At 40.6% G+C, this 27,202-nt stretch overlaps 1 protein-coding gene across 1 annotated transcript; it reads right to left on the minus strand.

The window, feature by feature from the left end:
- Positions 1-522: 522 nt before the first annotated feature.
- Positions 523-15,138, minus strand: LOC115588291 (glutamate decarboxylase 1). The gene is made up of 17 exons (XM_030428791.1): positions 14,564-15,138; positions 13,557-13,816; positions 11,858-11,920; positions 10,597-10,755; positions 9,659-9,901; positions 9,404-9,494; positions 6,387-6,499; positions 5,865-5,980; positions 5,649-5,728; positions 5,507-5,561; positions 4,986-5,102; positions 4,824-4,888; positions 3,642-3,720; positions 3,382-3,531; positions 3,186-3,293; positions 2,814-2,903; positions 523-2,679 (listed from the first exon to the last, which is right to left on the minus strand). Exons 2-17 carry the CDS (start codon positions 13,630-13,632, stop codon positions 2,506-2,508), a joined length of 1,779 nt encoding a protein of 592 aa, XP_030284651.1. The 5' UTR covers positions 13,633-13,816; positions 14,564-15,138; the 3' UTR covers positions 523-2,505.
- Positions 15,139-27,202: the final 12,064 nt, after the last annotated feature.

The following is a 27,202-nucleotide window of genomic DNA, read 5'->3' on the forward strand; positions in this document are numbered from 1 at the left end:
TCTATTGGGTTTTTATTTAGTTCAAAAGAAGAGGAGAAATGTTTGAGGGACTTAACGCAACTAAACACGAGTGAAATGCACCGTATGTCATTTCTGCCACTAGGGGTCTCTCGATCAAAACAGGGTAAACAAAAGATGAGATTTGATGATGTGTGGTATCATGACTCTGACTCATGACTATCAATCTAACGTGATTTAGGCAGAAATGTTCCCAGGCGGAGTAATTATTTAAGTTTTATCTGCGATATTGTGGGTCAAGTTTGCCGACTTCCTTCCACACTGTTACGTATCATCTGATGTTTCTCCAGAAGTTATAGCAACAGGCTAGAGATGAAACGCAGCTACCAATAATGAAAAGCTGAATTTTTCTGTGTTTGAACATTGTTAGAATCATTTGCAATAATGTTAGCACACAAATCCACAAACAAACAAAAGGTCCTCTCCAGTGTTGTTCGCCACACATATTTGTTCATAGAGTTCAAATGTCAGTTTTACAAACCGCAAAAAACTTGTGCACACAGATGTTCTACAGCTTATGTCTTTATTAGTGCTGTGGATACAACAGTAATACTCTGCAAATGATGGCGTGAAGATAAAGTGCCTACATCGAATTCAAACAGGGACGTTTCATCCCACTAATTCAGGAATGTACAACTGTTCAATAAATCTTATTACAGTAGCAAACACTGTGCATTTCATTGTTGAAGCAAAAGTCTTAATGATAAATAATCCCTTTTTTCTTACATAGGTTTTCTCAACATAAATTGCCTATAAGCGTGTTAAGACAAACAAAATTTTGCATATTATAGTTTTACTCCACTTATCACGTTAGAACAGACAATCATGTGTCCATAGAATAAAAGCTGCCCCATGATCATGGTTTAGCATTGTGCTTTTTGTCATGAACAAAGCACCGGCAGCCATAGCCAACATTCAATCAGTGAATCACAATGACATTGCACAGTTACACAACATAGATTGCACGAAAGTTAAGGGCGGTAAGTTAAGTAGTCTTATATAAATCCATCCATGAGGGAGAACAAGGGCCGTGTACACGTTCATACAGTAAATGTAAGTCAACCCTTCTTTGGTTCACAAATACACTAAAAGACTTCAATGTTAATCAAAACATTGTGATATTATACAGTTTCCAAACAGGAAGGAGGATACATTACAAATGGAACAGAAGAGCATAGAACCTATTCACAATTATAATCTCTGGATATAAATAAAGTGATTCATCTATTACATACTATACCGTGTGGTCGATTTACATTTAGGATATTCTCACTGTAAAACTAGGACACATTTGGCACAAAGGCAATGTGACGATACTATACACAATCTACACAAAAATCTCTAAAAACACAGCGATCAAGTGACAATGACTGTGTTATATATTTCCACCAATATAATATCAAAGGGAGATAACAGTTAGGGTACAATGTGGCGATGCATCTGGCTTAATAATTACATAGACGACATGGAGCACCAACAGTCAGAACATCGTATACGTATGTATTTTATGAATACTGTTTATGTCAATGCGATAAGTTTCCCTATATTGTGCTCTGTTACTTGTGAAAAAATATCTTGATCTAATTCTGTTTTTAATACTGATCTTCATATGATACAGCAGTAAAATTATTTTTTATATATATATATAGCTGCTTTAGAGAATCATTCAAGAGCTCAAATATTCTTGCAGGAAAAGTAACCCATCAGATTAATTGTAGCAGGAATATCAGAGTGCTTTTGCAATTTTCTCTCTTTACTCAGATAACGTTGTGCGCAAACATTGTGAATACATGTCATCGCTGCTAAACAGAGAAGAGACAGAGGCGACACACACAGAGCATATTATTTCTTGTGCATTGCCAAAGAAGACCTGTAAGCAAAAAGAATAATAACGTCTTTATGAGACAAAAGCAACATGAAGCCAAGCTCAAGGCTCTCCAGAATTGGAAAAGGATGTTATTTTTCAGGAGAAAAATTATGTTAAGGAGACATATTATGCTTTATTCATTGTTTTTTATGTTCTTGTGCATGTAAAAGATCTTGAATGTTAAAAAGATCAAAGTCCACACCAGCAGAAGCTCCTCTCTCCCACAGAAAACACTGCTCCTGAAACGCCTCGTCAGCAGTCCCGCCTTTAATTCCGTGACTTTGTGACATCACACTCACTCACTCAGTCACTTGTTTGCATAATTTATGCCCAGCGGCTAGTTTGGCGAGTACGAATAGAATTAGAACAGCTGCTCTGATGTTGTTAGCAGTGCTGGGTCAGGCGTGTGTGTGGGGACCAATCAGAGCAGACTGGGTATTCAGGTGGGGGGGTGTTAAAGAGACAGGAGCTAAAACAGAGTGTTTCAGACAGAGGGGGAATACAGTGCTGTAGTACTGAACAATTTGAGAAATATAGAATGTAAACCCATTCTAGTTGTAACCCAAAATAAAATTGTGAACATGAAAATGAGCAGAATATGTCTCCTTTAACCGCGGCTTTTACAAGTCATTCCCAAATCGCTCGATCTCCTCAATCAGGAAGTCGATGTCTGACCTGGTGGCGGCGGGGTTGGAGATGACCATGCGGAAAAAGTTGACCTTCTCCCCTTGCGGCTGGTAGCCCACCATCGTAGTCCCAGACTCCATCATCATCGCCTTAATCTTTGGGGCCACCTGTTGTAGAAAACATACAGAGTTATGAGCATAAGCACACCCTTTCTTAAATCTAAGAGGACACCGTATGAATCAATCAAGAGGGCAGGGGAGGCTGAAAATGCATTATAAGAAGCAGATTGATGAGTCAATACCTTATGCAACCTCTCCCGCCTTTCCTCACCGTCAGGCAAGCCACGCAGGCTCGGTGGCAAATACCAGAAACACACATTAGTGTGCTGCGGCTGATAAGAGAAAATGGGAACAACATTGGTAATGAGTGCCGATAAAAAACGCCTTCTGTAATTTTAGATTTTCTTGTCAGCTTGTCAGCCAAACAAAATGACCCAATCAATCCTCAGACCAAGTTAAGATATTTAATGTATTGTTGTGGTCATTTGTCACAAAAGACAAACAGATGTTCTGTAGGCAGAAAATCCAAGATAAGAACAGTTTTGTCTCGAGTATCCAATAAATTCTAGTTTAATCGAAAAAATAGCATCTGTGTGGGGAAATAAAGACCTCACCTCTCCATTGAACACCATCTCGTACCCCTCTCTGTTCTTTATTTTATTGTAGAGGTACGCTGACAGATCCAGACACTTGTCAATATGCTGCTCAAATCCTACTGTTCCCTTTAAGGTAGATTGAAAAAGAATAAGAAGTTACCATTTCCCTCAAGACATAATATTTTTTAGAGAAACCAACTGACAAAATTCCCACCTTTGCTTTCCACATGAGCCAGAACTTGAAGATATCAACGTGGCGTCCACACTGAATGGCTTTGTCGCCTGTGTCGTATGCGACGTCATACTGTTTATCTTGCTGGAACAGGTAACCAGCGCACATGGAGTTGCAGCCTTGTAATAATCCCTGCAATTGGACACAGTCAGAGTGAAAGAAACTTTAAGGTTGGAAGACAGCAGCAGAACACTGGTGGTTGTCTGATGGTGTTTGTGCAGTATTGTGTGCAGCAGTCTCACCCTCTCTCTGACCAGAATGGCAGAGCACTGCAGCGGCACTCCCATCATTTTATGAGGGTTCCAGGTGACTGAGTTGGCCCTGCACAGATATTGAAACAGTAAACACAGCTCTGTGAGTGTGTGTGTGTGTCAGTTCTAGGAACAGAAGTGGTAATCTAAGAGGACACGGGTCCTTTCAGTTTTATAGAAATAAATGTGCACACAAGTCTTTTGAAAGATATAGTGTGAAACATCTGTGGCTGTGCACATGCTGACTGCAGATCTGACATCGTACACCATATCGGCCCAGATTTTAAAGGGGCAGTCCAGCAGTTTATTACTTTAACTTCAGACAGACGGAGATGGGGTGCCCTTGTGGGCTAATTGTGAGCCCACAGAAAGCAAAGCAAATCTTTTACAGGACTAGATTACATACATAAGTCTATGCAAAGAAAATCTATTTAAGTTGAAAATATTCAATTTCATTTTTTCAAAAATAACCAAAAGAGTGGGGAGGGGCAGCCTCTACTAAGATGCTCAAAGCCCACCAGCTCTGGAGAGACAGTTGGGTACAGAGCCAGACATTCTGGAAGAATAAACACCTGAAGTCATATCAGATTGTGCTCTGATCCAGAGACAAGAGACAAACTTTTTGGATTAAAAAGTGGATTCATCTCACAACTACTTATCAACCTGACTGCAGCAGCGATCCACAGAGGTGACCTCCATTGTCGAGTGCTTATGTGCTGTAATGTTGACGGCTGACTAGAGCTGGAGGGGAAATGTACTTCATGAGGGAAGAAGAATAGACAGAGTGCTCTCTGGTGAGTGCTGAGTTCACTGAGAGACTCAACTTAATTAAAACATTCAGTCACACACCCTCGACGCGTGCAGTTGGTCGCCAGTTTACAACTATGTAAAACTTGCACGAGAAACACAAAATAAACAAAAATGATTGTGCGCTCGAGCTCATGCAACAAGGTAAAAATTGCCATCAGTACCAAAATAACCGTGATCATGGACATCATTAGGTTTAAATTGAAAAATTTCTCTTTCCACCAGAGCAACAGAAGACATTATAAAAGTATTTTTAAAGGCTGAGTAATACTCTCTGTGGCAAACTTTGAGACGAAAATGATAAATTCTTCATGTACTACATTAATTCTCATGTAGATGTTTATGTGTTGTGTTGTTTTTTTTTACCTCTCCACGCCGTTCAGCTTGTGCCTGTGTTTCCTGGACATCAGCAAACCTCCGCCCCAAGCCCCCTACACAGGAAACAACAACATTTACACGAGGGAGGATGCTAACGTCTGTCACGGTGGCTTAACAGATATTTTTTTAAGACCATAGATATAGTCTTACATCCACGTGAAGCCACATGTTGTACTTTTCACAGATGTCTGCAATTTCATTGATGGGATCAAAGGCTCCGTAGACGGTGGTGCCAGCGGTGGCGTTCACAAACATCGGAACATATCCCTGCAAACAGAAGACGAGAGGAAAAAGACATTTGGTACGATTGTGGACTGAATCCAAGTTGTTATGTCCATTCTCTCCCTGTGATTGTTGACATGAAAGAGATGGGGTGAAACACATTTCTCAAATGATGCACTTTTCCTGTGTGCACCCTCCGCTTTCCCATTTCTTCTAGTCTGCACATCACTTTGCCTTTGAAGGACGACTTCCAGGAGAGGTACTTTAGACCGGAGCCGCATCACATGTGAGCAGACAGAAGCATTAACCTCACTGAAATAACCTGGCTGCCCTGGCACACACAAGCGCTCCATTTGCTACAAGTAAACTCCACGGATCAGAGGAGTGTCTCTTAGTGTGCGGAATCACTATTAGAAGCAAATAAATAAGTCATTGTTGCTTGTGTTCACCTTTTGTTTGGCCTCTATTACTTTGGCTTCCAAATCAGCAGGGATGACTCTCCCTCTGCAAAAAGAAGAAGACAGTAGTAAGTCATCGACATATTTGATCTTTTACAAGACAGTGTGCATGTGGGTTAAGTATCGAGCAAACCTTTCATCTGTCTTCAGAAGAATGAGGTTCTCTGTGCCAAAACCCAGAGCTGCACTGGCTTTCTTGATGGAGTAGTGGCTCTGCAGGAACAGTCACAATTCAATTCAATATAAGATGGATTCACACTCAATGTACTGATATCAATTGGTAAACTTGAATGTAAAAGGTGTTTAAATGGTCGGATGACAATAATCAGTAATACAGAGAGGGACTAACATGCTCCGAGGTGAAGAGGACCAGTCGGGGTGCAGCTGCCATGCCTTTGGTCTTGACTTCAGGGAAGTATTTGTATCTGGCGATCATCACACTATACATGTTGGAGATTGCTCCTCCTGCAGAAACCAACACCGGAGGAGAGTAAATGTGGTGCATATCAAGAAGATCTCTGAGATATCTGAATGTCATATTTACTGTATGGATTCTGTCGCTTTTCACGTGGTTCATCCAAAAATATTCGACATATTATTCAGACTTGCACCAATCGGCGTAATGGGTGCTTTATTACACCTTGACGTTGCATCTTCTGACATGAGCTTTACTTGTAAAGGACTTATTTCAAAATGTTGGTATTTCTATTTCTATCATCATTGGGCACCAGATGGGATCTTTCAGAAGTGAAGCTAAAACAAATCCAAGAACATCTAGTGTAACCTGATAAAGTACAGCACAATAACCACACATGTTTATGTTTGGGTCAGAGGTGTCGAGCCCCCGTTCAGTCAGTGGTTTGGCTCTCACCTGGAGAAAATATTCCATCGCCCTCTCCTTCAGGCCAGCCTACGATCTCCCTCATCTTCTTCAGCGTCAGCTGCTCCATGAGCACAAAGACGGGAGCGATCTCATAGGTAAACCTGGAACCAAAAGCAAAACAAAATAAAAACAATAATAAAAGATGTGATGACAGAAGCAGAAAGCCCTCTTTCATTACTGATCGAACATACAGTGTAATCTTAACTTTGTATTTTGTGCTTGTTTGTTGTGAGGGAATTAATGGGGCTCTGTGGAACTTCTGTTGTGTTGGAAGTTTGTGGTTAGTTTATGTTAATGGACAGGCACTGAGACGAGGCACTGGAGAATGACCCATAAAGTTACATCCTTGGACTGTCACGGAAGGTCAGATCTGAGTCCTTCACAAAGACGCCAAAGTCCAGCAGCTTTAAACAACTTCAACAAATCGTCATCAGGCTTGCACAGTCAACCGAGAGAGACGGGGGAGGACTCTGTTTTCAGGTCACATTACAATCCGCTCGCATATAACTGATATGAAAGTGATTAATAAATGTAAATTACCGTACTACAAATTATTACATAGAAGCTCTGTAACCAGCAGTGTATGATTTTTATTGTACAAGCTGCAGGAAGGACCGATGGGACCAATATGAAATACACTCATAGATTTAACATCTTGCATTTGTACACTTAAATTTGCAGAGCATGCTTACTGAGCGTACAGCGTTATGTACACAGTCACGCTTCAGTTACAACACCGTCTCGTTTCAGAAATGGATTTCTGCCGCAGTGAAATGAAACAGCAAAATATGAACAATGTTCCTTTAGTGGGGATTAACATCATTAGAAACATTGGAGACATAATAAGAACGGTCTGCAAAGTTGTTTCAGGTGCCTTTTCTCCTGTCAGCCGTCATTTTCATGTTTTATCCTCTCAGGTATATCATTCTTTCCATATCATCACAGTAAAAAACCCTCGGCTTGAGAGAAAAAAAGCACGGTCGATTTGGAATTACAGCCAAGGCAGGCTCATCCATCTTCTCCTGACCAATATTCTTCTAATTACATAAGTATCTGTCTATTCATGCAGGGAGAGTAAATGAATCAGTGGAACATTACGGGATGTCGCATTGTGCCCCACAGCGTCTTCAGCATACAGTAATGTGGAGGGGGAAAGAATAAACAAGTCAGATGCCACTTCGCAGATGTCGCACATTAATTTCACCGCATTCATTCATGCAGGCGACGCTCCCTCGTTCTGATTATGTAGGACCTGGATGTGATTGTCAGTTTATTAGTGTCAGTCAATATCTGCCAGGGGTAATTAGGGTTGATGGAGTAATTAATAAAGGTAAATTACAAGTATGTAAGCAACCTCCACCCTCTGGTTCAAGTCATCCTCGCTATTGATGTCGCCAAGAACAGACAGAGATTACTGCAGTGCTTGTTTGAGACGGGCCGTGGAAGTTGATGAAGGCTATAAAACACGCTAATATGAGTTAAAGGTCTGTAACAGAGCCTGGTAATCAAGCTTCGACCTTTATGGGCCGTTTATTAGCTGTAACTAATCCCTTTCTTGATGGTTAGTAAACCATTTACTCAAGCGTTATAGAAGAAAACAAAATGGACAAATCCCTGTATCTGGCGTCTTTACTTTCTGTTTTGCTAGTAATGCAAATATAAACCATGAGACTTTAGGAAATATTTTTCATCTGTACTGTCTTCTACATCGGCCGATTTTACTGTGAGAGTATGCGTTTAGGCTGTAATTATCGAGAAAGCCACATTTGGCCCCACCACTAGTCGATCTCTTTGTCAGCGATTCACTTTTTTTAATAAAAACCTGCAGTGCGGAACATTTGTCTCCCCCTTCTGGCAGTGAGAGTAATTACACAAACACTTTCGACACGTGATTATGACGTCCGCCTACAGATTTCAGCTTTCTCTTCTCTTTTTGCTCTTTATTTACTTCCTGTAATTCTCAACTCGGAAACTTTTCTGAACTCTTTCTATTTTTTTCTCGTCGTACTGATTGTAGCCTACTCCGTGGCAATGGTTGACATTTGACGTAAAAGGCATCACTACAGGTGCGAGTTTCACCACAGTTTCCCATCGGCATCAAGGTGCGTAGATAATGAGTGAATTTACATTTTTGGGTGAACTTATCCTTTAATCAGCATGGCGGGAACATGTTTGGTGAAAGCTTGAATCTAATGGATGTTAAATTACGAGTAAAATCCCCAAACTGCAGCTTTAATGGATTATAAAATGGGAAATGGGACTGTGGGAGAGGAAGATTCCCTGATTCCCTGATTGGAATCGAACATGGGACACACCATAGGCACTTTAGGCCACTAGTTCACCAGGATGGGCCAAGTTTTATCTCCCAAGTTAATCATTATCATTTATAAGGTACAATATAGTACAATTAAATGCAATCAAATGAAATAACTGTGCAAGTCATGAAACACAAAAGGGTTAACCTCAATGACAAAACTCTTTGCCGTTTCCTGCTGATGGCTGTTTATACTGTGCACAGATGGTCCGAGGGTTGCACACCATGTCCCCTCCTGGCATTGTTATGTCACAGGAAGTAGCATTAGATAAAACAAAGACAGCATGTAAACTGTGAACGCGAATCAATATGCAATTTAGTTCGCCTGCAGGGCTGAATTATTTGACCACAGCCTGAGATCGGGCCAGCACTGACAATACAGTAGGGAGTAGCTGCACAAATGTCTTCTTTTGTGCTTTTCATTTTCTTGCTTGATTGACAATCTATTAGAGCGTGAGGCGTATTCTCCAGCCACAGACAGTAATTACTGTATGTCACTTCGTTCCACTGAGAGCCTCGCTTCTATGAGGGGCCATTTAAAAACAAAAAGGCTTTTAAAAAGTGGAATAAAATGAGCCTACTGATTCACAAACTGGATCTACTTCTTTTGCCTTTTATCTCTTATTATCTGCACGAGTGTGTTTATGAAGAGCAAGATTATTAAAAAAAAAGGGACTGATGTAGTACTCACATGTTAGTGTTGGCTGTGGAGGTGAGCCACTCTCCCACCAGCCCAACAATGTCTAATCCAGTGGACAGCTGGTTGAAGAACCTGGGGTGACCTGTGATAGATAAAGAGACAACAAAGCAACATAATCTCCCAGCACACAATTAATCATCCGCGAGTCTGAGAGAGAAAATGGCTTATCTGTAATCATTACACTGGCATGTAAGCTAATGAGAGTTATTGATTGCAGCTGCGCCTTCGGGCCTCTTTTGTCCTCACCTGTTCTCACTCCATACTTCAGGGTGTCCCTGCAGTCCACCAGGATCTGCTCCAGGGACTCGGGCTGGTCGGAGAGCTCCAGGTTGAAGCCCTCCATGCCCTCGAGGAGCTGGTGGGGGTGGTGGAAGTCCAGCACCTTGGTGGATCTGTCAAAGGTCTTCCGGACGTAGTTGGTCAGGATTTCCACGACCTCGAGCAAGAACTGCATGGTCTGCTCCTCGCCATTTTTGGCAGGCAACAGATCTATGAAATAAAATGGTCTTTACAAGAACTTTTCAGAGCAGGGTGACTCATTTATTTTTGCACAAATTCTCCAAAAATTGGATTACTATTACTATACTATAGTTTGAATAGTATTTATTTCATCATAAAAATAGCTAGAGAATTATTTTGTGTTTAACAATCTGTTTCATCAGCATAACATTAACTTTTATTTACACTCATAGCATTAAAGGGGCACTATGTAGAATTGTAAAATAAGATCAAACTCAGAATTGTAATATTTACAATATTAATGAGGTAATAATACAAAATATTTAAGAATAAAATATTATTTTGTGCATAAGTGAATAAACAAGCTGTTCTTGGAGGAAAATAGGGTTTCCAGAACACTGTGTGAAGCTAGAAAGGTGGCAGGGTCCGCCACCTTCAGTGTAAAACAGCATAAAGCTGTGTTGTCCTTTAAGGTCAGATCGTTTTGTTCAGTTCATTCAGAAGTAAAAACAAAGAGAGTTTGTTTATTCAGTTTGTTTAGACAAAAAAATTATATATTTGTCTTCTGATTAAAATTTCTTCACTTCACCTTTAATTGCATATTTTCTGATCAGAATACATGTAAAAATGTCGGATTGGTCATAGTTTTACCTTTCATATCACATATGAAGTACACAATGTTTAAATTGAAATGCAAACACAAGGACTCTTCTCCTGGAGCCTACCTCTGGCGAACAGGTTGGAGAAGTCGGTCTCTGTGCGTCTGAAGCGCGCCTCTCCGCCGACGTTATCGCAGGAGAGCTGCAGGTTCTTGGCCGCTCGCTCCTTGAAGGAAGTCACGATCCTGCTCCTCTCCTCCAGACTGTTGTTCTTCTGCAAAAATCCTAAACGTTTACAAGAAGAAGAGGAGTCCGCAGGGTGGTTACACTTCCCATACATGTTGGCAGCTGCAGCTTTCTTTCTCCTTTTTATTAACAAAAAAAATAATCAAAAAATCAAACCCAGGCCCTTGAACAAGTCTCTTCTCTCCTCCTTCTCTTTCTCTCTCTCTCTTCTGTACTTTCTCTCTCGTTATCTTCTCTGTGATGAGGAAGAGAAAAAGAAGGGTCCCATCCCGCTCTGGGAGTCCTATTTATGGGCGGAGAGGGGCCCCTGTGGGAGGTTGCGCTCGGTGACATCAGCGTCAAATTCCAGCCAAGCACAAACACACCGCTGTCATGTAGCGGCTGTAAATTCTTAGTAAATATCCATCCGGCAGAAAAAAAACAAAACACATAGCCGATGGCAGCACAGCACAGAAACACATTAGATAATAGCAGGGGTTTATCAGTAAAGCCTGGTGAGGAGAATATATCCAATAAATGGCACAAAAAAATACATGAAGTCTGATCTGAGATATTAAACTTTACTGATTTTAATCCAACAAGAACACAATTATTTTATTCTTCTTTTTTTTTTTTTTTGCTTGTTTCCCTCTATTTAGTTTCGCAGCTGTATGGTTCCGGGTAATTAAACGGCCTTATAGGGAAAGAAACGTGTCGGTCAAAAATACCGGAAAATTGTACCGAGCAGTAGCGCGTGACAGTCACCATTATGGGAGACGTCAGTCCGTCTTTGGTTTAGTGAGACTGAACCAGAGCCTCGCAGTGGAGACCCAACCTTCACAGGTCCCTCTTTATTATTCTATTTTATTTAAAAAAAAGGTTTTTTTCTTATATATTTATCATTGTTCTTGAAATTATACCAGTACAAGACGTGATGGTGATTTATTAACTGGGTAACATCTGTAAATCTGAATGTTAGCACAGAAATTCGTCATTATTCGGGTGAAGCGTCGTCGCAGGCCACAGCCTTTAAATCAACCCCCCGCCCCCTCTCCTCCTACCCACGTGTCTGATATCATCCTCACAATTAATATTTCTGCATAATTCTATTAAAAACAGGGCAAAAGAAAAATACATATATATTATAATAGCGCGCACTTACCGCATATCTTCATCCCCAGTTTTCTTGTGCATCCGTGAGCGACTCCGCACCAGGCATCGTAGCCTGGAACGATTTGAAGAGCCACATTAAAAGAGCCTCACTTAAAATCAAATAGAAATCCATTTTCAGTGTGTATTTTTTTATTTTTTTCTAATCTTTTGTCATTTAATGTTGAGTATAGATGGTGTGAGGTGAGGTGATGAAACACACAAAAAAAACAGCCAGTATTTGGGTGTCTGGGGATTTATTGGAGCATGACTCCCCTCGCCGGGCCCCTGGCTGGATGTGGATTAGTCTTATTCCCACTGTCACCGTTCATGACCTATAGGCGAAGGACTTCAAATTAATTAGCCGTTTGGAGGCACGCCAGCCTAAAGATCTAATTGAGTGAAAAGATGCCGGTTTAAAATGCGAGCAGTCAGCGGACATGAAGCGGCTGTCCGCTGACAGATAGAGAATTACTGGCGTTATCAAGGGCTCCCAGCCAGAGCAGGGGATGGGGATCACACGAGGCATCTTGGATGGAGAGGAAGGCAAAGCAACACTGGGAGAAATCCTCAAAAGCAGCAATTTAGGGTGGGGGGGCAGGTAGGAGGAGGGTGGGAAAGGGAGGAGGAGAAGGAGGAGGAGGAGGAGGAGGGAGTCCCATTCCCACATCCCAATTTAACCCTTGCTTTGGATCATTAGATAAATCATTGCCCTGCTCAGCTCATTGGACGCACTTTAACTCGGCCCTCACAATGACTTTTTTTTTTCCTGACAAGCCGGAGGAGACAAAGAAGAGGAGTAAAAACAGAAGGAAAGGGCTGAAAAAGGACGGAAGAGAAGATGCAGCTTGGGAGGCTACTGCATGGAGCCCACACTAGAATATAACCACTGCCTTTCTAATATAGAAATAAGATATTTTTTGAGGAGAAACGGCGCGTGTGAGTGCATCAAATTAGACTTGATTTTTCCTTTTAATTCCACCGTCCACATCCACACCTGCAACCTTGATTTCAGACCTCTATTCATTCACTCATTTAGATAATCAGGCTGATTATTCTTTTTTATTCATTTTTTTTTTTTTTTCAAGGTACCAGCTGACAGTGAAGGGGCTGTAGTGTCGGTGGCTGTGTAGTGCTCCCTTCTTGAGGGGCTACGATGCCATTAAGGGGGCAATTTAGTGAGGCTGAATTAACAGCCACTTCAGGGGCAATTTTGCGTGCTTTTTTTTTTTTTTTTTTTTTTGTCCTTTCATGCAGGCACTTTATTCAGCCGGGGAGCATTTAGGCAAAGCAATGGGAAAAAAAAGAAAAAAATGCATGAACACACCACCACCAATAATAATAATGATAATAATAATAATAATAATAATAATTGCAGATTTCTATCATCCTGTCTCCTCTGTGGGGAGACGCTCCGGTGCTGCAGCCCTCAGGCTCGCTCTTGCAGGCTAATTGCCTCCAGTGTAATGTTAGCAGAGGACATCAGCTCCTGACAGCAGCATTCATCTGTCACACACATGCCGGGAGGTCCGTATGCTGAATGAAATGCAGCGGTGATTTGTGGCGGAGGAAGCCTCCGCAAATGGCAGCGGATTTTTCTCCCTCTCCTCCTCCACCACCACCACCCCCTCCCTAAATGAAAATGATTAATGGCGGTGCCACACAAAGTAAATAGCACACGTGAAATAGCATTTTATCGGTGATGGACCTACTTGAGCCCGGTGGTCGTAAATTTGTCGAGTTGGGATCCGGTTCGCCGCCGGAGGAGGAGGGTGCAGACGCCGCCATCACTCCCGAGACCCTGTGCCAAAGTCTTCACCTCAAAAAGCCTCGGCACTTTCTTTTTTTTTTTCTTCCTCTCCTCCCTTCAAAGCCCCCCCTCCAAAAAAATAAATAAATATATAAATATATATATATATATCTGTCTATGAAAGATGAAAATTGAGGCAGGGAATACGAGATGCTCAGAGACCTGTGGGCGACAAGGGCACAGACCGTCCCACAAGTTTGGACTCAATTAGTCGAACCAGAAAAGAAAAATCTGAAATAAATAGATAAAAAAAATAAAAATAAAAAAAATCCTCCAGTGCACTTTTTTCTTTTCTTTTCTTTTCTTTTCTTTAAAAAGCCATTTAAGAAGCACTTATCCAGCTCTCACACAGCTCCATGTTCATCATCATACACATCACATCCAGAATTTCTCCAGCCAAGGTTCAGGGGGGAAAAACAAAACTCAGCGGTCACATCAGTCAACGCATGTGCACAAGATAACAATTAAAAAAAACATGCGTAAAAATTGCGTAAAAAGAGGCATCATTTAAATTCTGCCACACGCACTGTACGACACGGCCTACAGTTTTTCACCAGCCTGCTTCTGGTTCCACAAACTTGCCTGACAGACACCAGCTCAAGGTGATTCTGGCTCGGCCGTGATGCGGGTCCACGCACACACACACACACACACACACACACAGAGGACGACGCGCAGTCCTCTGTCTCGCTCATTTAAAAAGGCTAAATGAGGATCTCACCTGAGCAACATTATTTCTACATGCAGTTCTTAACCAAAGCTGAGACCCAATTACGCAGCTCAAGCCTTGTATTTATCAGGGCACAAACCTTATGAAACACCTGTTAGAGCCCCTCCACCGACGATAAAAGAAGAGTTGGGCTGGTTTTGTTTTTATCTCACAACATGCGTCCTGATGAAGCCACTCACCGTGATGATGTGCGTCCAGGTGAACAGGTGCAGTCCAGAGGCAAGGAGGGAAAAAGAGAGAAAGTGGATTTAGCACCAAATTAAGTCCCGCTGCGCTCTTTGGTCCACTCCAAGAAGGGAAAAAAGAAGAAGAAGAAGAAGGAGGATGAAGAGGAGCAGAGCTGAGCTTCTTCTCCTCTACAGATCCCCACACAACAAGGTGACCTTGCTTTTGTTGAAGTGGGCTTGATTTGCTGATATTCAAAGCGAGCCCTGTCTGTTTACTGTCATTGCGCACACGGATGAGTCACGGAGAGCGTGCACTACCTCCACCGGTGGCTGCTGCATGTCTGTGGAGCCGCTGTCCGCTCACAGCTTCCAGCACTGAGCGGTGAAAGTGGGACTTTTTTTGTTTTTTTAAAAAGACAAACAAACACAAGAAGTCGCACCGATCGTCCCCGGATATATCTATTACAGCTGAGTTTTGCATCCACCAACGTGGACATGAAGTTTGATGCTGTGAGCAACACATTACCGTGAGGAGGGACCAGGATCGAAGAGGGGGAGGAGGAGGAGGAGGAGGGAGAGATCGAGTTTTTTTTTTTTTGTTCTTGTGGAAAAAAACAAGTGAAGAAAGCAGCACAATCACGAGCCTAAACCCTCCTTTAATTGCCTTTATTTATGTATCCCTCCCCCCTCCACCCCCAATTAGAGATTTTGCCATTTCCCCCTCACATCAATGAAAGCTTCTTCACCTCATCTCAACCCTTTTCTCGCCATTTAATCCAGAGTTTGCATTTTATTTTCCACACTTTTTTTTTATGTGCAGACAGGATGCTGGTTGAAAGGTGAAGATGTAACCTGCGACATCATGGCACACCGGGAGGACGAGGAAACGCCAAGTCCACAAGGTGGCAGTGAGAAACCAAGAATGAGTCCTGCAGGAGCAGACAGGAGCACAAATGGGCCAGTCCAGAAATACTCCATGAGGCTAATTATAAACCGAGCCATTAATGTGGGACACGTCTCCGTCATGCGTCAACACGGGGACAAGTGACGGCAATCACATCCAGTCACACAGAAGTCTCTGTTCGTATAAAACACTAAACCTGTACATTACATATAGAGATATATTGGATAAGGAGTGAAAACTGAGCTTCAGCCCCACCTCAGTGTCCTGGTTCCTCCCTCTTTGGACCCCCGAGCTGCTGTCTGTCAGTCAGAATTTCACTACTAGGTAGAGGCAACGCTTTAGAACAATGCTGAATGATAATAAAAAAAAATAAAAAAAAGTAATAAAGGTTAGAATTTGATCAACTTTGACATGATAGGAACTTAAAATCCAGAATGTTAAAAGAAAGGCTCACATTGTTATCTTCTTACATCTGAACCAGGGTGGTCACAATATCACAATTTCACTTCAGGATAACGATATGATCGCGATATTATCACGTGCTAGCAATCAAATCTATCTTTAACTTTGTGTACTGTTTGTTTTTTCATCTCTTTTTGGCAAATAAATCACCCTCAATATACCAGTGTAGAGGAAAAAAGGTATACAAGAAGAAAGGTCAGTCAACTCAACTACTAGTGAAAAGGCAATTGGATGAACTCCTGAATGAAAGATGCACAAGGCCGAACGTCTTTGCTGGCTTATTCACACAATTTTATCAGTATTATCAACACAATATGAGTATTTCACTTTTAAATATCACATCTGTAAACGTTCTGATATTCGTTTCTTCGATTACCTTGTGAGGCCCGTCCTCCACCAGGTCACAGAGGAGGTTGTGTGGCTCAATTGTCTTCCTGGATCCATTTTCTTCACATCTATTATGATCTACTTGTGATAGATATTTTGTCATTGTGATCTCCTCATGTATTGCACGTCCAACATCCTGGGAGAGGAGTCCCTTCTCTGTGGCCTGTACTGAATTTTCTACTACTGTTTCTCCCGGCTACTAAAGTTTTCTTTAGAGGGTCGTCCACTGAACAGATTTTTAAGCCCACTGAGACAATGCGTTTTGCGATATTAGGCTATATGAATAAAACTAACCTGACTTGGATGACTTCCAAGTTAATCCTAAAACAAATCTCACATGGTCAGATGAACTCTGAAAGAGTTACCAGCAGCTGAAATTGCTCATCCCAACCATACTAGGGTTCCAACAGCATGAGATTTAAATAGTACAATAACCCCTTTTGGAAAAATATCACAGTTTAACAGTATTATGAAAAACAGAATAACACAATTATTATTATTATCAAACTCAGTTACAATGACCCTTGAAAGACTGAAAACAGAATGGTAAATGGGCTTGGATATCTACAGCGCTTCTCCAATCTACTGACCGCTCAAAGTGCTTTACAACACTCGTCAGATTCAACCATTCACACACATTCATACACTGATGGCGGAGGCTGCCATGCAAGGTGCCCACTGCTCATCAGGAGCAGCTTGGGGTTCAGTTTTTTGCCCGAGGACACTTCGACATGCAGCTAGAGGGAGCTGGGATTCTACCTCCTGGTCCACAGCAGCCCATGCAAAGATTTCTTTTTTTTTCGGTTGAACAAACTTTATTATTCTGTCCTGACAGACAAGAAACTCGATATACTTGAAATATAAAGATGTTTTTAATAACACTAATACAGTAGAATTCAATACCTTAGATGTACACAGTATGATAACCGTCAAATGTTCATATCACGGTACACCTTGAAGCCGGTATACCGCTGCAGCACTAGTCCATTCTGGCCTTGAAATCCCTTCCTAACATGAAGGAGTATGAACTGCCCCTTTAGGTACAATTATGCCCGTGCAGTTTAACACAGAAACAGTGTCACTGAAAAAGGGATGTTGTTCTTATAACACTATAAGATCGAAAGGCTCATATTAGCCTTGTTATCCTGCATTTTCCTACAAGATCAAGATTCTGTGATGTGACAATGATTATACATATTATACAATTTCTAAATAATCAGTTAACCTTGTGTTTTTTGTGGCCGCTGAAAGTCTGGGGTGGGGGGGGTCACCTTCATTGCCTGTTTAATAGTCCAGCCTTGTGTATAATCAATACTCTTCACAACAAATGCATTTCCACCTCGTCACATATCTATTTGTGCACCTGTCGTCTGCCAATACCTGTCGTGTGATCTTTGGGGGAAAAAAAACAGGCCACCCCGCAGCAGCGATGACAGGGCAAAAAAGGGTGTTTCTGTTTTTTGTTCGTCAGCTGAGTGGTGTTAAAAAAAAAAAAAATACAACAAAAGATGCAAAAAACCAAAAGGAAAAAAAGGGGTGGGGTTGTTTTTGCACCAGCAGCTGCATGAAAGTGTCCACAAGATGGGGCATAATCCAAATGTAGAGAGTGAGAAAGACGGAGAGAGAGGAGGGAGGCGTCAGGGAGACAGACTATACATGTGTTTGTGTGTCTGACAGTGACTGTTTTCACTACAATCTGTGAGAAAAATCTGACCGAAACACATGTAGTCATCTGAAATGCCATTGCCTGAAAATAAACCAGTGAAAGGATGGTAGGAAATGAAGAAATCTCCCTGAGAGACAAACACTCGTCTTCTTTCTCTCCTTTCCTGCAGCCATCAGTGAATTTCCCTCGACTGTCACACGGTGTCTCACTGGTGTCACTGGTATCTCTCTTATGTCTTAAACTTATCATCTTTTCACCGCTACTCAAGACGAACACATGCAGAAATCTGACTTTATGAGTCTGACTTGAAAAAAAAAGGCCTACAGAAATACAAATCATTATATCTAGCCCTAAATAAAATCTCTTTCTCATGGCAACTTACCTAACACATCAAATTCAGGTGGCACGGATTAATTGCAAGTTTGATAACAGTTTTATTTGAAGAATCTTTGAGAATCCCAAACAACAAGTCTAAAAACTCTAAACTCTAAAAAGACACCTGCTGAGAGAGGACGCAGGCTGGTGACGTTCGAGGCTTCACCCATAGCTGAGGATTAAGGATAAATGGGGCTAACGTGCACACTGTGAAAAGCCCTGTTTGATCTCGTTAAAGCAGGTGAAGCTGTGATAACATCAGCAGCCATCATCCGTTCATCTGTTTCAGGACTGTTGCCACAATTTTAAAAGAGCGGGGGAACTCGAGCCCAAGTCCCCTCCCCCTTACTTCCTTCCACTTACCCAAACATTTAATTCATAGTTTAAATTAGTAATTATTATTTCAGATTAAAAGTCTGAATTAAACACATATGATAACTTTATAGAATACACCCCACTGTTAAAAGACTTCACCTTGCTGGGTTCCAGCCCATCCCCAGCAGGTTATTACAACCCATATTGCAATTTGGTTTTATGTTGCGACCTCTAGTGGCTGTAGTAATTATTACGGCAGTTAAGGAGGAAGTCAGGGGGAAGCGGTACAAACAGCAAGAAAGTCAACATTGGAGGGTTGGCAACGGAGAGTCAGGTCACAAGGAAAGCAGGGTTCTTTCACCCAGGAGGCCGCTGCTTGTGACCAGTGTGAAACCAAAAGTAAATGTTATTTTTAACTTCGTAATGGCGCAAATAGTTTTAGTGCCTTAACCGAACAGCGAGTGTACAATGACGGTCCAGTATGCCTGTTGCTGCTAAACTGCAATGGTCATTTTGTTATGGGAATGGAGATACATAAACCTATTCAGTCCTTGCAGGATGTGTTGGGGCTTCAGACCCTTCAACAAAAACTCTTTAACTCTAAACTTGTTCATCTGTTCAGGCTTGTTGACGTGTTTCTGATGCAGCACTCACTTTTACTCATGTGAAAGATCTGAGCATCTTCCACCATTGTGGCCGAATGATTGGTTCACAGATATGCATGGATTGAATTACTGACCACTTTCTCAGTGAGTCGCTCCTCTGGCTCACCTGATGAGCAGCACAAAACACGACAATTCATTCATTACTACTTATCCGAGCTTAAGTATCAGCTACTGTTTTTCTGCCCCTTAGGTCAAGTGGTGTTAATAGTGATCCCACGCTACATCACACCAATCACATCAATCAGATAAATACCTTCCTGTGACCAACATCACTTAAAGCACATCCAGATACATTTATATTAATGAAATCAGTAAGATCAGCAGATGAGCTAATTTCAATACAAAACTTACACAATTTGACTGAAATACTCATCTAGAAAAATAGGTGCGATGAAAGTAAACCAACACGTACCGACGATGTCAACACAGAAGTAATGATGCGCGCAGAAGCAGATGGATTGCAGAGACCTGACGTCCTACTTCCTGTCTGATATCATGTGACACTATGGTGAGACAAAAATGTAAATCACCACTAGGAGGCGGGAAAACAAGCTGAGCGTGAACTTCTTGCTTCTCTAGGTTTGTTGGTTTGGTTTTGAGCATGATGCGCTACTGTTCTGGAGGGGACACAAAGACACATAAGCAGTGGCGTGCACAGACTTTTTGAAGGGCAGGGGCGAAAATACAGCGTGTTCTCGCCACTGAAAAGGGCACTTTAGCACGCGTTTTGGCTCCCAAGAGGGCACTTAAGCGTGCATTTTGGCTCCCAAGAGGGCAGTTTATCATGTTTTAACCAGCCAAGGGGGCAGTTTAGTGTGTTTTGCCAACCAAGAGGGCACTTTAGCATACGTTTTGGCTCCCAAGAGGGCACTTTAGCGCGCGTTTTTAAATAATTGGGCCCCTCTGCCCTCCCCCCCCTGGTCCTGTGCGACTAGTGCATTCTGGTTGTTGAAAGTCTCCGGAAGCCCAGAGATCGTAAAAACCCTTGCATTTTTAGCTCAGCAGCTACAGTGAAGATTTTGGGATGTAAATAACATCTTCAAATTAATCTGGTATCTCTGAGCTTCCAGAGACCTGGAATACGTCAGACGAGCTGTTTGGAGCCATTTTATGTGTTCATTTAGTTGTTTTTTACATTTTAAATGCAATGAAACTTCACCTGCCTTACGCTTGGCATGACTGAATTTTCATTTTTGAGTGAACTTTTCCTTTAAGAAGCACTCATAGGGGGTGGGGACGTTGCCTGTGGACAGGGCGAAGCTAATTAGCTGCTGGCAGTGGCTTCATATTCAACATACAGACACGAGCGTGGTAGTAATTTTTCTCATTTAATGTTTGGCGAAAACCAAACACGCAATTATTTGTGTATTAACTGAAACATATTCCCCAAAATGGAGAATATTTCCTTTTATCGTAGAATGTGATCTCCCCAAGGTTGCTAAAATCTCTAACCCTCTGAGTATGGTTCAAGCTCAAAGAGGGTCAAGGACAGAGCGTAAACAAGTTCGGATCCTGATTTCAAAAACACGTCCACGGGGAGCATCTGGTTAGAGTTCTTGCGCTCTGTTGTATCATTGTGCGCACACTGTGGGGCTATGTAAATGCTTATTTGCATCTAAACATACTTATGTATTCAATAAGGAGAGGGAAATCAGTTATGAAGAAAAATAACATGTTTTAATTACGTTTTAATCACTGTGCACTGATGTATAAAACATGGCACCCAGTGGGAGACTGACTGCTGACCTCTCACACATCGTCTCCATTTAAGAGTCACCATTGTTTAATCAGGACCGGCATGAAATTTGCTCTTCATCACAACACTTTCATACGTCGCAATGTGACAAGTCAAAGTTAGAATCTAATTAAGCAATTTTTCATGGGTATTCGCCGATACCCTCCCCTTTTTTTTCCTTAAAAGCCAATTAAAATATGCAGAAGTACAATCCTTTAATTTTCTCATAAAAATGTAAATGACTCAAAATGGCTACTTACAGTCAGAGGAATTATTCAACAATAGAAATAAACCTCTAAATGTCTCCATGAAATTATAAAGCAATGACATCTCTGTCTGCAGTAGCACATTAATAAAGAACAACAGGGATTCAGACGTCTTCATTCTCTTTGCAGATGGGCTCCGATGCAATATGAGGTCATCTTGATTGCGCCACAGAACGAGGTTTATTGTCTTTAACTAAATGAGTCTGTTGTGCTGTCAGTGTAATTTAAACGGGTCCCCTGTGAGACACAAAAACCCTCTATAACCACTTAAAGCTCCGGTGTGAGCACAAGAAGAGGAGCTGAGTTTGAATATCGTACCATAAGTCCACTTTGAAGAAAATCTGTAACACATGTCATTGCATGAACATGCTCATGTTATTATTGTCCTGACAGCTCAATATCTGATTGTACCTCAGTAATTCTCAGCATTCAGTGATCCTTTTTCCAGATGTATGGATAAAGTGAAAGTAAGAGGTTGCAAGTCCCACTGCCCCCACAAATGACATAGGTTAAAATGTGTATTTTGAAAAGCTTAAAGCTAATATATACGTTTAAAATCTTGATATGTCTTGATATGGACGTCCTCTTGACATACAATAGGACTCAAATAGATTGCATAATGGTGCTTGACTTAGAGGTCTCACACTCACGTCCCCCACACAGGACAAAAATGAATTGCCAGGTCTAAGGAGGGTTATAGCAGTTACAGGTGCTATAAAGCAGCTACCTGTTTTCTCCTACATAGGTAAATCCAGTGTAGAGGTGGAGAATAATCCTTTGAATCACTTTGTTCAGTCCAGTTCAAACACTAACACTCACCATCTATGTTATTAATTCACCCGCCAAGTCATCAAGTCATTGTTCAAATGCATGTTATGAGTTGTTAACTCACTTTTCATGAAGGTGATGTGTTCACTGTCTATGGATGGATATTCTTCATTCTTTTGCAGGACCACCAATATTGCTAAAGTCTTCCCAGAGACCAAACAAAACCAAGAACAACAATAAGAGAACATTACAAAATCATTTGATGTGAAAATACGAGAAAACACAATAGAGTCCAGACCAATTGCAAAGCTCGCAAAAACAAGAGAAGCTGCTCACCAGAGAATCAAACACCTCACAGTGGCTCATGATTTGGCCTAAAATACTTGTTTTGGTCGCCACTAACATGGCTGGAAATTGTCCCGGGGTCTCTTTAAATATATTCAGTGGCTTCAGGCTTATGCATGTTGAGTCATAGTCTCAAACTGGCGATATGACAATCAGGTCAGGTTATATGCCACATTATGAAATGTCAATATGGTCCGCAGCCTTTATGACATGTACAAGTGTGAACAAACCAGTAGTTTGCAGAAACATTAACTGCCAAAATTGTGTCCTGGACTGACCCCCCAAAAAAGGCACCAAAAGCAGCCACAACAAAATAACGTTGCACATTGTTTCAGTGACATTTTTAAACGTAATCTGTTTTTTGTCTAATGTTGGCTGGGAGCATATTCCAGGCTGAAGAACCTTTCTAAGTCCTCCAAATGATTTTGTTTATCCATGTGTTTTTCCGTTCCTTTCAATTGCTTTAAAGAAGAAAAATCACTGTTGGCAAAATAAATCAGTTTCATGATGTGACAATGCCGCCATTAAAGTCTGGTTTACGCACGAAACCGCCTTGGTAAGGTTTTGGGGAAAGATCTTGGTTTGTGTTAAAATAAATACTTTTTGTACTGAGAGGGCTATGGAAACAGTGTGGTTTGGATACAATGACTCCACAGGGGTTTGTCATCAAGGCAACATTAATAAACACGTGGTTAAGGTTTGGGAAAAATTGTACTTGTGCTTTAAACCAAACAGGAAACAAACAACAGTCCTCAGTGATGAAGTCTGATGTTCTGTTGATTCTCCCTTGGCACACTGTGTTACCTGACTTCCACTTTTGCTCCTGTCATTATCACCATCAGACGGGTTTGTCACTTGAACTTCAACATATATTCTTTGTTTCTACATATACTGAACATCTCAAGTAGAGAGTCAGTTTTTAGACGGGTTTAACAAGCTGCTTCAGGTTTGTTACAAAACCACCAGGACTCACTGTACAGGACATAAGAGGGACAGAAATAGACCTGGACTATTTGATGAGTCACGGCACAGATGCAGCAGTCAAGAGTTATAACACAAAACTGACCTCCAATTCACAGGTGATGTGCCAGAATCTGAGCTAAAATATTTTATTTAACCCATGGACGATTGCAACAGCTATAACCGGAATGAAATGTTATGTTCCACTGGATGCGACTTGTGTTTTGATCTACCTACTATTAATAATGTTTATATAAGCTGCAGTTTTGATGGTTATATGTAAATCATTTTGTATAGCTAACAACACAGTTCTGACAGTTTTAGTGTAAAATGTGGAGCAGTGTGTGTTTAACTAGTTTAGGTAATCGACCCGACAGCAAAAAAAAGACATTTAGTTTCTAAGAATTATCTAATATTCATAAATTGCATTTGTAATTCAAGTCATGTGTATTTATATCATATCTTTATTTAATTATATATACCAATGACATCTTTGCAAACACCATCCACTGATGAACACCACAGGATGCAGCTGAAAGCCTGGAAGAACCTGAACAAGTGGACTTTGAGTTAAAAGTCAAACTACTACAATCAATAAACAAATAATAAACATTCAGGCTCGGTGTTTAAAACCTGACTTGTGTCTAAACAGCTAACGGAAGCTTCAGAACACACTGGGATTTGTTTGTGTGTAATCATGTATCATTAAATATAATTGCAGCTGTGTTGTACTGTGTTATCAGTCACTCATTCGCTCAGCTGATGGTTGATAGGAGAAGTTACAGTTGTTGACAAATACAATGATAAACATTTTAAAACTATCTACATCCCTCCGCATCCCAACATTATACTGTGTTATAATCAATTATCTTAGTGTTCATATGCTGCTTAGACATGTTACACAGAATAGAAACGATGAGTGTTAAACTACAACATTAACAGTGACAATGAGCACTGAAAGAAGAGGTAAAAAAGAGATGTCCCATTTCTGGTTGAGGAAAGTAAACATTTTCAAATGGTAGTGTTCCGCAGTCACGTTGGTAAATCAAAGTTTGGACCCTCAAATAACCAAAGAGAAAAGAATCGTTTGAGGTGAGCTTTAGAGATCAGGTTCAGTCATCGCCAGGTCAGACTCTTTCATCAGAGGAGAACTTGAATCACTGTTGGCTCTGCAGAGGCTTTTCAAAATAAAATGACTGACAAGCAGTGGCATGATTCCAATCCCTGAAGTCGACAACACTGCTGCACTCTACGGAGGACAGCCCGGGCAGATAACTCAAAGTAAACTTGTAACTACATCAGTGCAATGTTGACCTAATTGGTCAGTTCTGACCCAGAGATTGTTATTGTGTACACTGTTAGAAGTGCTTCACAGGAGCTATAATTAACATGAATAAAGGTGCAATATGTAAAAATTGGTCACCTCTCAAATCCATTCTCAAACAAATAAGGGGCAACATATCACCAAAGTATGTAGCTTCAGCTAGCTAGTTAGCTCAGTTAGCTGTGCAGCTAGTGGTCCAGACAGGAAGCTCAGAGTGGTAATATGTGATGGGCTAGCTGGTTAGCATGTTAACTTCTGTAGATATCGCTGCAATATAATAGACTACATAGACATCTTTGACATAACGTCAGCACTCTTACACACCCATACTGCACCTTAAAACATACTGTAAATAATATTTCAAAAAATATATATGCTTACAATTACATTATTAGGTTTTAAAACCACGTATGAACTGTTAATATACTGCTTATACATGCTTTAAATTGGTGATTGCAAAGTGTCACCCTGAGAGTAATGACACACAGAAGGAGATAATTACAAATGAGCATTTAATCTGCAATAGCACTTATGCTAATAATATTAATGATCCTTTTCTTTCTGTTGGACAGTCGGGGTTAAATCATTTTAAATCCTACATGGACAGGCATTTGTAATATCTGAAGTTCTTAAATCTTTCATTCATTTTCAGAAAATTAACTTAAGCCACAACATATGATATCCTTTCTATGAACAATTACGCATTAAGGCCCCCCAGAGTGTTCAAGAATGGTGCCTCTAACTTGGACAATGACGCCGAATCAGAGGCGAACAATGCCTTTGTGCAGAGCCAGTCTGGTGCATTCAACATATCCATCCATAGGCATCGTTTGATAATAGGATCATAAAGATTTTAGAGTTCATGTGGTCACATCTCATCATATTACGGAAGGTTTTCCTCTTTTGTGATGAATGTGTGTTAATATTCATACATGGGATTCGGTAGAACTGGATATAACTCTCACAGTCTTACTTTCACATACAATATCAAGTGCATATGGCGGCCGTACAGTACTGTGCAGTGTATTATATGTCAAATCTGGTTAAAATACTGCAGCTGATTAAGATAACAGAAAACTGCAGCACACAATTTAACCATTTTGTCCAATCAGTCATTTTTGACTCATAAATTAAAGGTAAATTCAGACTGCAGACGTGAACCACACGGAGGGACAGAAACAACATTTACACATTTACACAGTCTGACTGTCTGATTGTTTTCTTTCCTGTGTTTATGACTTAAGAAATATGTGAAAAAAATATTTGACGGGATGATCCTTCAGAGTTCCTTTCATTTTTTTCACTTGCCTCTTAGAGCTTCTATAGTTCTGAGTTCCGTGAATTGACCGACTCGACTGTCGCCTGGTGTGCTTAGAAGTAAAAATGTAATAATTAGGGATCATATTCTAAGAGCATTTTCACCTCACAACAAAATAAGTATAATAAATTATTAAAATTTATTTTTCTATCTTTCTTGATTCATTTCTTTTTCAATAGAAAACATCTGGAGGCCAAATTAAATCTTATGGTGGACCAATTTTGACCCACGAGCCCAACGTCGGGCAACCTCGTCATACTGTATAAGTAAAGTCTTTGACTAATGAATAATGGTAACACTTTATAATAATGAATACAAATAAATGTCAAAGTTGCAGTTAAGTAAACTTTAGTTATGAATCCTTCATTAAACATTTGTTAATGTTTAAAAACACCAGTTGCAGCTTTACAATAAACAATTGCTTAACAAATGTTTAATAAACCATTTCATTTTTTGTTAACTGTGAAACAACTTTTAACCAAAGTTTAATTAACTATACATTTACCATAAATTAATAATGGTTGTTACTATATAAGTGTTACCGATCTGGTTTGCTGCTATCTACAGTTATTGCTGCTGTGAACAAACATTTGACAACACTAGTAAACATGATAATTTGTATTTAATTGTTGCCTTGTGCTACTCGTTGTTAGTTGATTTAACAAGGATAAACATTGTAACTTAATCTAAGGAGAAATAGTGCAGCAGATATAAGGTTCGGCATATGGGGCATCGAGTTGAGGTTACTTTGCAGCTCCCGTTCTTGGTGAGGCTTTTGAATTCAGGTTGAAGTCGGTTTGTTTGTGAGCACGTTCAAATCCTGTTTTTTAAATTTTGTTGTGGTCACCTCTATGTTTACATTTATGTCTTAAATTTCATCTCAGGTACATTTGACTGCATGTTTGAGTCACAAGGTGAAATGAGTTGAATCAGGATAATTGAAGCAAACAAGGAACAAAACTTTTCTGGTTATGATCGTGGAAAACCGCACAGCCATACAACAAGAATACCTGAACAAACTGCTCTATGTTTGCACTATTAATTATATGAGTAATAATTAAATCGAGTAATACAACTGGACTCAAACATGTTGGATCTTCGAGGACTGAGCGTCAAAATATATGATTTAAATGTTGTTGTTTTTTCTCTGATGTGAAATGT

This window comes from Sparus aurata, chromosome 9 (genome assembly GCF_900880675.1).
Source record: "Sparus aurata chromosome 9, fSpaAur1.1, whole genome shotgun sequence".
NCBI classification, from domain to species: Eukaryota; Metazoa; Chordata; class Actinopteri; order Spariformes; family Sparidae; genus Sparus; species Sparus aurata.

Coding starts and splice junctions, on each gene's coding strand:
- LOC115588291 (XM_030428791.1), bottom strand. CDS start 13,632: ATGGCGGCGTCTGCACCCTCCTCCTCCGGCGGCGAACCGGATCCCAAC. Junction 11,921..13,556: donor TTTACGACCACCGGGCTCAA/GTAGGTCCATCA, acceptor AAATCGTTCCAG/GCTACGATGCCTGGTGCGGA. Junction 3,721..4,823: donor AAGCTGAACGGCGTGGAGAG/GTAAAAAAAAAC, acceptor ATATCTGTGCAG/GGCCAACTCAGTCACCTGGA.